Consider the following 14,834-nt stretch of genomic DNA (forward strand, 5'->3'; position numbering starts at 1 on the left):
ATTGGAAGTTGTAGACAGGGGAACATCGGAACCTATAAGATGATGCTACACATCTCTCAGGTCAGAAAATGTTACCTCTGTGATAATAAGAGAGAATTTTGAGACAGCAGACAATAGAGATTTAAACATGAAGAGCTCATGTTTAAATCAAGCAAGCGCTTTGAATAAGAAAGATAAAAAAGATTAAACTATCAAAATCTCCAACCTTATAACTTTGTTCTCTTTGGTGGATTGTTTGATACCCTGTGAAGATATCAAACCTTGAATATGGCAAAGTGATATTGCACCAATATAAGATCTCATCAGCCTCTGATTTATACACCATTGGTTCAACAGGAAGGTAGGAGTTACCATAAAAGGAATTTCCAGATTCTCCAGTTCTTCTTGGGCCAAAAGCTTCAACCAGAAAACAAGACGCAATTTTGAGAAACGACCCACAGTCATCTTACATCAGAGGATTAAGAAAGACAAAGACAAAAAGAAAAAAGTAACTTACTTTCTTTTGGTTTAGGGTCAACCCGACCCATGTTATGATGGGTGAGAGAGAAAATTCTGCAAGAGTCCAAAGAGGAGTCAAGCCGAAGAGAGGGAAGAATAAGAGTAGCCTGCAGCGGTTCTTGATGATTACAAGGAAAGGCTCTGATAAGAATCTCGTTCTTCTTTTTGTTACGCGGCCCGAAAGGATTGGCTGCGTTCGTTGGCTCTGTTTTGCATAAAAATATTGTAAAAACAGTGTTGTCTGCTTCGCATTTTGGCGGGGTTTGAGGATGTCCGACGTGGGATGCATCGACGGAGGGTGGAGGGTGGAGGCTGTCGGAGATTGGGATGGATATAGAGGACATCGTTCCTGGCGGGAAAGAGAAGAAAATTTGGTTTCCGCTTTGGTGGTCGTGCATGCGGAATTCGGCTGGTAGGATCTTGGTTTCGTAAACGGCGTCGTTTTTTTATTATTACAAATTAAAGGAACAGACCCTGTTTAATGCCTTTTCTTCATAATTTTATTATTCGAAACTTGATTTAATAACAAAATGATATCAGTGCAGAATCTGTTCAGAATCTCGTTTAATGTTTTTTTTTCATAATTTTACGTCATTTTATGAGCATGGTTTGATCTCTCCAAATTGCTGTTATGAGCACTGCCAGAGATGAAAAAAATTTAAGATGAATCAGGTTCCACAGGTACTAAAACATGATTCAGCCAAAGATAAGCAATTAAATTTACCTTAAAAAGGACCGAGCTTTGCACCACTCCAAGAGTCTGAGGATGAGAATTTACATATGTTCAAAAGCCCAAGATAAGGCTATGTACAGTAATGTGGATTTTCAGTTCACACAACCTTGAAAGATAAAGAACCATGGAATTTCCAGAATTCCTCTTCAAGGATATATCTCTAGAATAGAAAAGGCGCACCAATGTGGAGTGGGGGGGGAAGCAAAAAGATTCTAAGAAAGGAAAATAAAGCATTTGAGTGGTGCTCAATCCCTAAATCATCAAATCCCATTAGGCAAAAAGAGGGGAGGGTCTTGAGTTAGATCTGTACACTTGTACTTATCTAAGAAAAGCCTATCAGATATCAATTCCGGTCAAGAACTTCTGCTGGCAAGTTCAGATCAAAGAATGCACCTCCATAAGTCTCCTTTTTAGGTCGCTTCTGGGATGGGCAACCATTGTCATCTGCACTCCCAAGGCTAATAGGTCGATCATGTTTGCCTAAATTGCAATGTGTCAGTAAAACCTTCACCTCATAAATGAGCTTTAATAATCATCAAACTACGTGTGCATGTGTGTGTTGATCTCTAACAGTGAAGTCAGCATACCACTAGTGCCACAATCAGAGGGAAAACAAGTATCAGCGGTTGTACTGGCTTTATTGTTCCAACATACAGCAAGTTCTGATGCTTTTTCGATGCCCTTAGACTTGTACGGAGCTATATTATGGGTATTACATTGGAGAGAGCCCAATAAATCATTCTCAATGCATTCATACCTGCAAGTGATAGCCTCTGCACATGAATTTTAAAAAGCCTCATAAACATCAAGTAGTGTATTTTATAATACCCATACTTACATTTTCTTGCAAAGGGTATCGATGATCACAGAAAGATTGATTACTTGCATTCGTATCTCCATAACTTTATCATCAGTATATTGATCAAAAGGCTCTTCCAAAAACATAGAGAGTTTCTCAACATTCGCCTCAAGTTGCTGCTGCTGATCCTCAAATAGATGCTGTTTTATTTCCCTTTCATCATTTGTCATCTCATCCTTGAATAATTCTTCTCCAAACATGTAAAACGCAAAAGGGTATGAATATGAAAGAACCCGCCTTGATCTGAAAAGTCTATAGAGTCCATTAGTTACCCAGCTGAAATCTCTAAGCCTCGATTCCCTCTCTTCTGAAATTGATACCTTCTCCAGTATAGTCTCCTTGAGTTTACTCTCAAGCTTGAAGGAATCTGTATGAGCTTTATAACGGTTGTGATAGTGCATATATCGATAGAGATCTCGCTTTGCTCGCTCAGTTTTTTTCTCTCGATCTTCTTTGTAGCGACCACAGCTGTGACCAGCAATTCTTGACCAAGTATGGTCCCGCCCAGTAGCGCCACCACACAGCCAGCTGTATCATTTGGAAAAGAGAGAAAACATGATATAAACCACAGTCAACAAAAGATATCATAATAAATTGGGCGAGATGTGACCAGAGAAAGAAAAGCCTTAAAAAATAGAATCTCAAGAAACTCATATTCAGCAGTGGGTAAATCATTTGGAACAAGCCAAATAATACCAGTAATTAGTCCAAACAAATATTAAATAAATATATTAACAAAGGAATGAGGGGAAAAATCACTTATGCTTCTGTTGATGCGGCAACATATGCAAGTTCAAAATTTTATTTGACATGGACATTTATGCCAGAACCAAACACACAACTTTTGAGGAGTAATAGTCACAACAATGAGATAACAACAACAAAACCCTTGCAAATTGTAATTGACATAAAAGGAAATCCTCACCAAAATGCTTGTCCACAGATACAGCTCACAAGATTGCATCCACCATTCTTCTCCACAGGTTTGTGACACTTTGGACAAGGCTTTGTGTGAACCGTGATCCAATTGACTGTTTCTGATTCATCTCGGCACTTCTTGGTCCAAAGCTCCCACATCATACATGAACACGGTGAGTGTGCTTCTGATAAGCAACTGAAACAAAACTGTAGACCACAAGAACACTCTACCTCACAAAATTCATCATCCTCAACGCGTATTGCATTTCCACAATGAGGAGTACTAGGGCACCATTTAACCATCCTATTATCTTCGATGTATGACTCAAGAAGAAAACGATCAAATTTCTCGGCTAGATCGGGATGCTTTTTACCAACTAGACTTCTAACAACAGCTTCATCACAAATAGCATTGCATTTGTGTGCCATGCACCTGATGCGCCTACTCTGACCCTCATTTATTTTCACGACAAAATGCTCTGTCCAACCTAAAAACCAGAAGAAGGAAAATCAACTCAGAATACTAAAATGTACAAGGTGATACAACTTCAATAACTTTGTGCACACATCATCAAAATTCATGTGTCTCTGAGTTGATTGTTAAGGGTCAATTTCAAGAGTTCTCAGCATTGTTGACATGCTGATGCTATGTGGTGAACTGGTGATGTTATATATACATGCTTCAATATGAAAAATCAGACTAAGGAGGGTGCTTACAGTCATTGCAAAAGCGATGGCCACAGGCCATTTTTGTCATTGTATCACCAGGTAACTCCTCCATGCATATGTCACACATTGCTGTAGATGAAGACAACAAAGGCGATCCAGTATCCTCACACTCAACAACAGAAACACCTGCTTCAGCAAACAAGTCTGCTTTTCCCTTCTCCACAAGCACCGCAAGCAGCTTCTCAACATCCCATCGGTAATGGATAAGTAAAGTCCGTGCATGGTGCTCCCTTAGAGATAGCATGTCCATTACTCTGCGTAGATCCTCCCTCTACCCAGAAAACCAAAACAATCAATTCAATCATATGAAACAAAACATATCAGAAACCCACAAAAAAAGAAAGGAAATGAAATAAATCCTTACCTGTGCAGCTAAAAGTGATTCTTTTGTAATAACCTGCATAATGCCAGAAAGGGTCACAAAAAAGCATGCCCATTCTTCAAATTAAGTATTAAATAGGGGCCAGAAGAAAGAGAAAGATAAGAAATCATAGAAGCAATGTATAATGTTCTTCTTTAAGGGGTTTTCCCATTAAGATTAAAGGTTTAAAATTCCCTATTTTCTAAAAGTTTCAATGCACGCAATGCCATTGACTAAAACAAAACACAATCAAGGTTATGAACATTAAGTAGAAAAAATTCATCGAATTCAACGACCAGGTAGGTCATCAGCTCCTCCGCTTGTGACATTAGAGAATTACCTAATGCTACCACGCCCGCCCATACACACACAACCTCAACGCTGCTTCAAATTACTCTATCCGCTCACAATCCGCAAACCCAGAAAAGGAAACAACAACAAAAAAACCCTACCTTTGTTAACCATCTAGCAGTAATCCACAGCTAATTCAACCACAAGAAACCAAAAAAAAAAAACCAGCTTTACACTGAAAAATAAACCAACAACGAAGAATCAAGAAATCAATGACAATCAAAACAACCATTTGAATTCCCAAAAAACCAAAAAAGAAAAAGCGAGAGAGAAACGAATTTGACCTTGGTAGTGGGACCCTTGGAAGGGGCCCACTGGAAATCGGAGTCCTCATTCTCGAGCCCATCGAGGGATTCTCGATCGGACGAATAGTAGTAATCCTCCTCTCCGCCGCTCGTGGAATCCTCCATAGACCGATCGATCAATCAAACCAATTCCAAATTTATTTATTAATCAATATTATTATTCTCCTTATAATATCTCCAAAACCCCAAAAACAAAAACGACAACTTTCAAAGCAAAAACTTTATCCAGCGATCGTAAACAATGATTCATGATATGGGATTTCGTTAAAATTCTGAATCGATCGATCAAAAACCAAAAAGACACGATTTTATTTCCTGCTAAAATTGCTTTTTCTTCTTCCTTTTGCCGGCGAAAAAGAGCAGAAGAAGAAGAAGAAGCTTTTTATTGGAAAACGAAGCTTGCAAGAGACAACCAATAAAATTACTAATTTATTTTCTTTTTCTTTTTCTATTTTTTTTATATTTGAATATTTGTGTGAGAGAGAAAGAGAGAGAGAGAGGAAGAAGAAGAAAGAGAGGCACTGAAGATGCTTTGCCACCGCAGCTAATAAATACCAACTAAAAGAACGAAACGCCGTCGTTTCATTCAGCCTTATTTGCTTTTTGGATTATGATTAAGTTATATATGGCCAAATTTATTTCCTTCTACACTTCTAATTAAGTATTAAGATAGTAATTCAAACATAATCCAAAGTTTAATATAGTATTATTATGAGAAAATTATTTAAGTATGATATTTAACTGATTATTTTTTATTAACAGTAACAGTAATACCTAAATATTTTTTATTCTATAAAGAAATAGATATTATTGTATTTTTATCTTGAAAAATTATGGAATTAATTACATACACAAGATATTAAATCCGGTAAGTGGGGATTAGATATGTTATATATTGATTGATGACGTAGTTTAATACGAGAATATTAAATATATTTTCTTTTATATTGAATTTCATTTATCTTTATTTTCTTTTTGAATATGGTAAGTTATATGGCCAAATTTTTTTCCTTCTTTAATTTTAATTTCAATTTTCATCTATATTTTCATGTCATAACTTTTAAAGAAAAATAAAAGAATTTTGGTACAAAAATAATACTTTAAATACAATCCAAAATTGAAACGATATTATGATTAAATTTATTCAATTTGATATTATTAGTGTTTTTTTTATCAAATTTATTCGGTGTGATATTTTGAGTAATTATTTTGATTAATTGTAACAATTATACTTAATTTTTTACATTCCGTAAATAAACAAGACTTGTACATTAATTATATGTACAAAAATTTATATTTAGGGAGTGGAGATATTATATGTTATGTATTGATTGATGACATGGTTTAATAAAAGAATGTTTATAATGTATTTTTAGCAAAGAAGATTTTTTTTAACTCGTTTAATTATTATCTATTTATGAAATTAAAGTTTTGTTAAAAGAAAAAAGAAAAAATCTTACATAATATTTGGTTCAAAATAAGAAAAATAAAAAGAGAATAAAATAAAAAAAATAATTTTTTTATTAAATTTGATTGATATAATACTTTAAGTACTTATTTTGGATAAATTTAATTACTATGATATTTTAAGTAACTATTTTGATTAATTGTAACGGTAATACTTAATATTTTTCATTTTGTAAATAAGCAGAACTCATAATTAATTATAAAAAATTAATTGTCGTAAAGAATTATTGAATTAATTACGTACAAAAGATCTTATATGTTACATGTTGATTGATGACGTAAAATAATAAAATATTTTTATTGAGATTTTTATTATATTATTTATTTTTAGAAAATAATAAAATATATCAATTTAAAAATGCTAAATTTACAAATATAACGGCACGGAAAGCAATCTTACGCAATCATCCACGCGCGTCGCACGTGATGACCCAATCCGTTAAACCCTTCTTTCTCTGTTCCCAAAATGGCCAAAGCCCCCGTTCTGTCCTAACCCCCGAAAACCTCAGAAAAATGTCTATGCTTCTCAAATCCTTCATTTTCCTCTCCTTTCGAGCCAGACCCCTCGCTGTTTTCCCTTCCGTTTTACTCCCCAAATCACCTCCGAGGAACAGTCGAACCCTTTCCTCCGTTTCCGATTCCAGTCACCCATCTCCTCCTTCTCCTTCCCTGTCCCCTGAAACTCCCAAACCCATAGCACCACTAGCCCCTTCCAAGGACTCTCTCCAGTGGGTATCTCGCACCGCTTTTTGTGGTGATTTATCAAGTGAAGATGTGGGTTCCCGGGTCCGGCTTTGCGGGTGGGTCGCTCTCCACCGGGTCCATGGTGGGCTCACCTTTCTTAATCTCAGAGACCACACTGGCATTGTCCAGGTATTTACTTAACTTTTCCAATTTTCATATAGAAAGAATTTTTTTTTTGAAATGGGTTTTTAGCATTTCTTTTGGTGTTTTTGAATTATAGATTACGTCGCTCCCAGATGAGTTTCCTGATGCCCATGCAGCTATCAAGGATTTGAGGCTTGAGTATGTGGTTGCTGTTGATGGTCTTGTCCGGTCTCGGCCCAGCGAGGCTGTTAATAAGAAAATGAAAACCGGCACAATAGAGGTATAAAACTATATTTAAGCTTGTGTATTTATTCTTTATTGCTATGTGTTTAATTTGATGTCCATTACATCTGCCAGGTCGCTGCGGAGCATGTGCAGATATTAAATGCTGTAAGATCAAAGTTACCATTCTTGGTTACTAGTGCGGATGATGCAAAGGATTTTGTCAAGGAGGAAATCCGTTTAAGGTAGCCAGCTTCGAACTTACTTGTCTGAGTTTAGTTCTAAAAAGCTATGCACTTGATTAGCTGATAAACTGATATTATCTTTATAATATGAATGGAGAGAAGAATCAGCTACATTGTTCCTGATGACTTCCCTAGATTAGTTTTAGAGTCTGTTTTTGGAGTATTGCTTCTAACTTCTGAATTATCACAAGCAATTCCAGTTTGGTACAGATGTTTTCCTTATGATATATCCGGGAATTTGAATTGATGTTTATTGTTGGTTTACCTGTTCATAGATATCGATGCCTTGATTTACGCCGGCACCAAATGAATTTCAACATCATGCTGCGTCATAGAGTGGTGAAACTCATTCGACGATATCTGGAGGATGTACATAATTTTGTGGAGGTATAACCCTTTGAAATTTGTTCTACTATAATAATTTATAATTATAATTTCTTTAGTTCGTTTTCTAGTGATTCATGTTAAGTCTCTGTGTTGATTCTGACCTTTTCTTGGTTATAAGGTAGATTGAAACTCCAATGCTCTCTAGATCTACTCCAGAAGGTGCTCGGGATTATTTGGTGCCCTCTAGGATCCAGGTATTAATGATTCAGCTGCTGTTCACCTCCATAATATGCCCTTAATACTGCATGAAACAACTTTTGCGATGTCACAAAGCTTCATATCCAAAGTGTTATTTATTCACTCAATAAGTGTTAAACTTTTCAAGTTTTCAATTTTTATCTGTCATTGGGACAATGGAGCAGGTCTGATTCACTCTAATGTATATTTTGAAGCCAGGAACATTCTATGCTTTGCCTCAAAGTCCGCAGCTTTTCAAGCAAATGTTAATGGTTTCTGGTTTTGATAAATATTATCAAATAGCAAGGTAAAATTTTTAGTTGTTGTCAGAGCATGTTAGTCTACTGCAATGATTGTCTCTATCTGGATAAGCTTTCTCCATTTTTTCTGGCTTACTCAGGCCCTTTTGGTTTCCCATTTTGCGACCCCCATGATGAGGCCAAGTACGAGAATCTTCTAGGATATAACCACAATATAAATTCTTTTTCTTTTCCAGATGTTTTAGAGATGAAGATCTGAGAGCAGATAGACAGCCTGAGTTCACGCAGCTTGATATGGAAATGGCTTTCACTCCATTGGAGGACATGCTGAGGCTTAATGAAGACTTAATCCGAAAGGTTAGTGAGTTGGGGGCAATATGCTTCGATGACTGAGTCCTAGCTCCAAAAATCTGTCACGAGGAATAATTCATAAATATTTGCTGGTTTTTTTGGATATAAGGGTCTCAAATATTTAGTTACAGTTGTTTCTTTACCTAAAATTTGGGGAAAAAAGAAGCAGATTATGAAAGCCATTGAACTTTGGCATCAAGTCATATGTGATAACAAAATAGAGTGTATTTTATGAAGTATGTGAGTCTATTCATCGGTGAAGGTTCTGTGTATTACAAATATATGTACCCATTGGTAAATAAAGTATTCAAGTTTAACTCTGTAGTAACCTGCTTAGCTTGAGATAAGCTTCATGGGGTTCGGCTTACGGGTTTTCTAAGTGGCTTGACTTCATTTTACATTGGCCTGCCATTAGTCAAGCTAGGTTTGCTAATTGACAGCCTAGGTAGACACTTGAGGCATTCATCAGAGGGCCTTTGTCACTGCATTTTTTGTTGAATGTAGGTGAATGTAATTGCCTTCACCATCTGAGGCATTGGAAGTAATGTTATGCATTTATTGGAATTTCGTATTTTTTTAGTATGTGCACATTGTAGGAGTGTTAAGAAAGCTTATTCGCTGCAGGTTTTTCTAGAGATTAAAGGCGTCCAGCTACCCAATCCTTTCCCAAGGCTTACATATGCTGAGGCAATGGATCGATATGGTTCAGATAGACCAGACATCAGATTTGATCTTGAGTTGAAAAATGTAATGATCTTTGTTCACTTATTTACTAAGCACATATTGTGTAAGATTTGCTGATTTACTTGGCAGTCCTTGTCTAATATTTGCTCATCCTTTTGCTTCCCACTGGAGCTGCAGGTATCTGATCTCTTCTTAGACTCTCCCTTCAGGCTCTTTGCAGATACATTGAAAAATGGTGGAATTATCAAAACACTATGTGTGCCATCAGGTGCTAAAAAATTTTCAAATACAGCTCTTAAGAAAGGTGATGTTTATAATGAAGCAATCAAGTCTGGAGCAAAGGGTCTACCCTTCGTAAAGGTCTTGGATGATGGTAAATAGTGTTATTCTCTATTTAGCTTTGATTTTCCTTTTCCTCATTTGAAAATGTTGATTTCTTAATTTTAAAGCTTGTTTTGATGGATTTATTATTCTTTCAGGAGAGATTGAGGGAATTCCCGCATTAGTAACTAGTTTAGGTCCAACAAACAGAGAGCAATTTTTGAGACAATGCTCTGCAGGACCAGGTGATCTGATCTTGTTTGCAGTGGGCCATCATACACCAGTTAACAGAACCTTAGATCGACTTAGGGTATTCATAGCCCATGAACTTGGTTTGGTTAACTATGTAAGTTCCTGATCAGCCTTCAATCAGAAATGTATAGAGTTGTTTCTCTCTTATTTTCTCTAACCAAAGCTTTTTCTTCAATTTTGAAATGCAGTCCAGGCATTCAATTTTGTGGGTGACTGATTTCCCAATGTTTGAGTGGAATGAATTGGAACAGAGACTTGAGGTCTGTTTCATGCTCTTGTTATGTCTTTGGTGATTCTAGTGAAATAATTGATATATTTTCTATTCTTCAGAAAAAATTAGCATTATTGTCTTAGGTTCTCTTGGTCCAGTTTATAATTAATCCGTATGATACTTTGCCATTAGTATCAATGTCTGATTTTATGTTATTCTTAAGGAACTAACAAAGTGGCTGAGTTTCAAGATCTAATTTTTGTTGGTATATAAATTCTTGCTGTTTTATCAAAATGGAAGGCAGTAGATACCTCAAAGTTTAGATTTTATCATTTCTCTATTTTTCTCTTTGTTTTCATTTGGTGGCATATAAGTGCTTACATAACAAACTTTTGGGCAAAGCTTTAGCTTGTTAAATTAATGTACATGGTAGTTTTAGTTTGTTAAATACTATATTGTTTCTTGTTACCTGCCTGTTGTTGAAAAAGTATTTATGTTGTAGGCCTTGCATCACCCATTTACTGCACCACACCCTGAAGATATGGAAGATCTTTCTTCTGCACGTGCCCTTGCTTATGACATGGTTTACAATGGAGTTGAGGTATTTACATTTTTTGCTTTCTGGCAGCTCTAAAGGGTAAGGAATTCATCGACCACCTCTTATAGATCGTAACTGAATGCATTATTGCCTCTGTCATTGTCAGATTGGTGGAGGAAGTTTAAGGATTTTTAAACGTGAGGTCCAACAGAAAGTATTGGAAACTGTTGGCATCTCTCCTGAACAGGTGAGAAGAACCTTAGGCTATTCTAAGATATACTAATGGTTATTCTTTGTGCCATATAACTGGGGAATCTTGCGTCTGTTGACCATCTTCCTATTGAGTTTTCTTGCCAAGAAAGGCCAAGGGTTTGGTTGGTTCTTTTATCTAACTAGTGTCAATTTGATAGTCTGATCCACCATGAGACTGGCCTAAAGGAACATAATAAACCAGAATACTTACTAATTTTAGAAAAGCAGAGATTTGTTTGAGTTCTTAATCCTTAACTGTTCCAAATAATGTGGTTATATGTTACTTCATTTACAGGCTGAAGCAAAGTTTGGCTATCTTCTGGAAGCTTTAGACATGGGTGCTCCTCCACACGGTTAGGCATGCCTAGGCCACAGTTCTATGACTTTTTAATTTAGAAAAAAATCATTTGCTTAACCTTTTTCCTATTTCAGGGGGAATTGCTTATGGTTTGGATAGATTGGTTATGCTGTTAGCAGATGCAAATTCTATCAGAGATGTCATTGCTTTCCCAAAGACAACTACTGCTCAATGTGCCCTCACTCGAGCACCATCCGAAGTGGATATCCAACAGTTGAAGGATCTCTCACTGGTGACCCAATAGTTTCTTCTTCATTTGCTTGTCTATATGAAAAGCCAACTAGGTTGTCCATTAGCCATTCTATTAATCACCATTGGTTGATTATAAAGCATCTGTTCCTTGTATGCTGTTTTTCTTTCATTCTTAACAGAAAGTTGGAATACGTCCAATTTTGATTTGAGAAATTATAGCTGTATATGTGGAACTATACCTATGTCATATTTTTGTTCTATCATCAATGGATGAGTCTCAAGTTTAAGTATTTTCTGCTATTCGGTTAGAGTTCATTTTTAATTTATCTGAAATGTTCGGGAGCTATGACAGAATTTAGCTTGTGCTCTTTCCTTTTGGAGAATTGAATACAGCTGATGATGCTTTCTTGTAATTCAACAGTCAGCTGGTCATTACATTAATCTTTTTCCTGGGAATTATCATCATGAAATTCATTGGTGCCTCAAAGAATGTATGAATGTAGCTATTGTGGTCTTAAAACTCTGAAAATGAAAATCGACTTTAAATAGGTTTTAAAATCCACAAAATAGCAAAAGCAAAAGAAAGCGTTTTAGAGAAATAGAAGTAATTCTTATTCTTAAGTTGTGTGCTATTGATAAAGTGAAGGGTATTTATACATTGATAGCCCCGTCGTATCTAATAGAGTTAATTTGCAAGATAGAGATAAAATTGTTTAAGTGATTTAATTTAAAGAGATAATATTTAAATTAAATTTTAATTTTAATTTAATCTATATTTAAATATATCAGTGAATTCAAGAATTCAAATTAAATTAAACATTTTTAAGAGTGTGTTACTTTTATATGCGGGTTGGGCCTTTTGTCTGACTTGTTGGGCTGTTTAGCCTGCTAGCTTATCTAGGTTGGTTAGGTTGTTAACTTGTTTGATGAACTTGGGCTGGTTTAAACTCTTGGGCTATACATCTTCCTTCATTTAATGCAATATCACCTTTGTTTTTGAGAAATGGACGTCATTTGTGCACTGTTATATCACGATCGTCCTCTCGCACGACTTTGCCTTGAATAATCTCATTTTATGTGCTTTTGGCTTACGCACACTACTTTGGAATGCCTTGTCTCCTTCAACACTTGTTGCGGACCAATTCGCCATTGCCTTAACCTTTTGGTTTCACAAGTGCTTAATAGGTCTCGACGATTTCACATCCTTGTCTTAAGCCTCTTAACGTTTCTAGCTCTCGTTTATGGCAATCTCATCGCCTCTAATCTTGGTCTTTTTTAGACCATATGACATTTTTCTTTCGTTTGTTACTCCCTTAGGTGCAACACGATGTTCCCTAATCTAAGCACGCTCTTAGCTCCCTTGTCGCGGATGATGACACTCCTTGCCACTACACTAACCTTTCTCTCAAACTGTATGGATGGTTTGATGGGTTTCCTCTTCCTTGTGCAACACTAGATTCCTTAGGTGTAACCACTCATAGAGTCCCTTTATACATTGGTTGCCACTTTTGTTGCTTAGATCTTTCTCATCTAGTATGATAATAAGGAGCCTTTTACACATGGGGCAATCCCTTGTCAAGTGTAATTCCTCACACAATAAACAGTTGACAGATCCTGTCCTTGCTATTCCACTTGGTGATTGCCTTGGTCAAGTGGCATGGTGACTTTTCGTTAGCTTTTTCCTTTAATTCATTATTCGTTTTTACCCCATCGTTGCCTTTTTTCTTGGATCGGAATGAGCGAAGCTCAACCAGACTCTCAACTACCAATATGGCTTGTCTAAGGTCTTGCACGTCTCTCCTTTAAAGCTATTGCTTTGTCCATGGTTTTAAGCCATCCATAAATGTAAATAATGTCTTTTTCTCCCTAACATCACTAATCTGTAACAACAATTCATTGAATTCTTTAACATTTTATCTTATCTCACTTGTTAGGTCAGTCTCCTAAGCTTCTCACGAGCCTCATATTCGGAATTTTCAAGACAAAACTACTTTTGAAACTTTGCCCACCCAAGTGCTAATGGTCGCTCCATAAAGCTTCTCATCGTACCTACGTCGCCACTATAGCAAGTATGTGTCTACCAAACATATAGCGTTGAATTGATCTGTAAAGCATCATCTATAATACTCATTGCTTTGAAGTATTGCTTTAAGCTTCACAAGAAGTTGTCCACCTCCTTGGGGTCTTTCGTTTGCTTCGAAACTTTTTAAGATTGACCACATTTTATGATTGCCTTGAGTATGATGAGCTCAACCTTGAGCCCCCATACCTCTTATCAAAGCAACTCAACCATTTCCTCTAGTGTTGCATCTCAATGGTTCAACAGCTCCACTAACTTGTTAAGGGCTAACTATAATTATCCACGAAAGTCTTCATCATAAGACCTCAACTTATCTATGCTGACTTCAACTTCCTTAAATCTGTCCTTCATTTCCCCCATGACCACTTCTGTCATCATCCTAGATACTTAGTCATTAAAAGTAGATACCATGTCTCTCGAATTAGACTTACCTTGCTTGGCAAGACCTCTGGTTTTCCTCACCTTTTGGGTGGGTGTGAATTGGTCAGTTATGGATGTCATTTTTTCTTCGATCATCTTAGCTCTGATACCAATTACCATGTGTTGAAAGATTTTAGCCCAACTTTATGTAATCTTAAACTCTGAAGATTGAGTTTAAGTAAGTCTCAAAACTCACAAAATAGTAAAAGCAAAAGAAAGAAAGAAGATAGAGCTTTTAGAGAAATGAAAATAATTCTTATTTTTGAGTTGTGTGTTACAAATAAAGTAAATGGTTATTTATAGGTTGATAGCCCTCAATCGGATAAGATTAGATTAAAAGATATATATAATGCTAAGAGATTTACTTTGAAGATATAATATTCAAAACCAAATCTTAATCTAATTTATATTCAAATACATTAGTAAATACAATAATTCAAATCAAATTAGCCACACTTAGAGGTGTGCGAACATTTCTAACCCTAGTATGTGGGTTGGGCTTTTGTTTGGTATGCTAGGCTGTTTAACTTGTTGGTTTATCTAAGCTGTCAGACTTGCATGGGTTGTTAGCCTGCCTAAGTTGCTAGTCCGCTTAGGCTACTAGCTTGCTTAACAGACTTGAGCTAGTTTGAACTCTTGAGATTTGACACTTGATTCCTACTTTCCTAAACAATTAAAAGTTTGAAAAGACAAACTTTATTTTTTGAATGAATAAGCAAGAATGAATCAACAGATTTTTATTCCCAAAAGGGAGAATTATTTGTGGTTGATCTGTATAGATATGGTCTAGCAAACAATTTAGTTTTAACCACATAAATTGTTAAAAAATGTCTCT

General features: G+C 36.0%; 2 protein-coding genes across 2 annotated transcripts; one reads left to right on the top strand and one right to left on the bottom strand.

Annotated features, from left to right (window-relative positions):
* Positions 1-1,193: 1,193 nt before the first annotated feature.
* Positions 1,194-5,273, bottom strand: LOC18607272 (putative E3 ubiquitin-protein ligase ARI2). Its single transcript, XM_018116189.2, has 7 exons — positions 4,734-5,273; positions 4,102-4,134; positions 3,726-4,008; positions 3,016-3,496; positions 2,070-2,618; positions 1,819-1,988; positions 1,194-1,711 (listed from the first exon to the last, which is right to left on the bottom strand). Exons 1-7 carry the CDS (start codon positions 4,857-4,859, stop codon positions 1,575-1,577), a joined length of 1,779 nt encoding a protein of 592 aa, XP_017971678.1. The 5' UTR covers positions 4,860-5,273; the 3' UTR covers positions 1,194-1,574.
* A 1,399-nt stretch (positions 5,274-6,672) lies between these two features.
* LOC18607273 (tRNA synthetase class II (D, K and N) family protein) lies at positions 6,673-11,789 on the top strand. Its single transcript, XM_007041348.3, has 15 exons — positions 6,673-7,094; positions 7,186-7,329; positions 7,407-7,516; positions 7,792-7,903; positions 8,026-8,097; positions 8,296-8,387; positions 8,577-8,697; positions 9,316-9,438; positions 9,553-9,748; positions 9,855-10,042; positions 10,137-10,208; positions 10,662-10,760; positions 10,864-10,944; positions 11,245-11,302; positions 11,382-11,789. Exons 1-15 carry the CDS (start codon positions 6,735-6,737, stop codon positions 11,549-11,551), a joined length of 1,998 nt encoding a protein of 665 aa, XP_007041410.2. The 5' UTR covers positions 6,673-6,734; the 3' UTR covers positions 11,552-11,789.
* Positions 11,790-14,834: the final 3,045 nt, after the last annotated feature.

This window comes from Theobroma cacao, chromosome 2, assembly GCF_053813885.1.
Source record: "Theobroma cacao isolate CCN51 chromosome 2, ASM5381388v1, whole genome shotgun sequence".
NCBI lineage: Eukaryota > Viridiplantae > Streptophyta > Magnoliopsida > Malvales > Malvaceae > Theobroma > Theobroma cacao.

Bases quoted from the DNA above. Each gene is read 5' to 3' on its own strand.
- LOC18607272 (XM_018116189.2), bottom strand. From the start codon at position 4,859: ATGGAGGATTCCACGAGCGGCGGAGAGGAGGATTACTACTATTCGTCC. The intron at 4,009-4,101 runs GTAAGGATTTAT...TTTTCTGGGTAG, and splicing joins AATCACTTTTAGCTGCACAG to AGGGAGGATCTACGCAGAGT. The intron at 1,989-2,069 runs GTAAGTATGGGT...TATCACTTGCAG, and splicing joins GATACCCTTTGCAAGAAAAT to GTATGAATGCATTGAGAATG.
- LOC18607273 (XM_007041348.3), top strand. From the start codon at position 6,735: ATGTCTATGCTTCTCAAATCCTTCATTTTCCTCTCCTTTCGAGCCAGA. The intron at 8,098-8,295 runs GTATTAATGATT...TATATTTTGAAG, and splicing joins TGGTGCCCTCTAGGATCCAG to CCAGGAACATTCTATGCTTT. The intron at 10,209-10,661 runs GTCTGTTTCATG...TTTATGTTGTAG, and splicing joins AATTGGAACAGAGACTTGAG to GCCTTGCATCACCCATTTAC.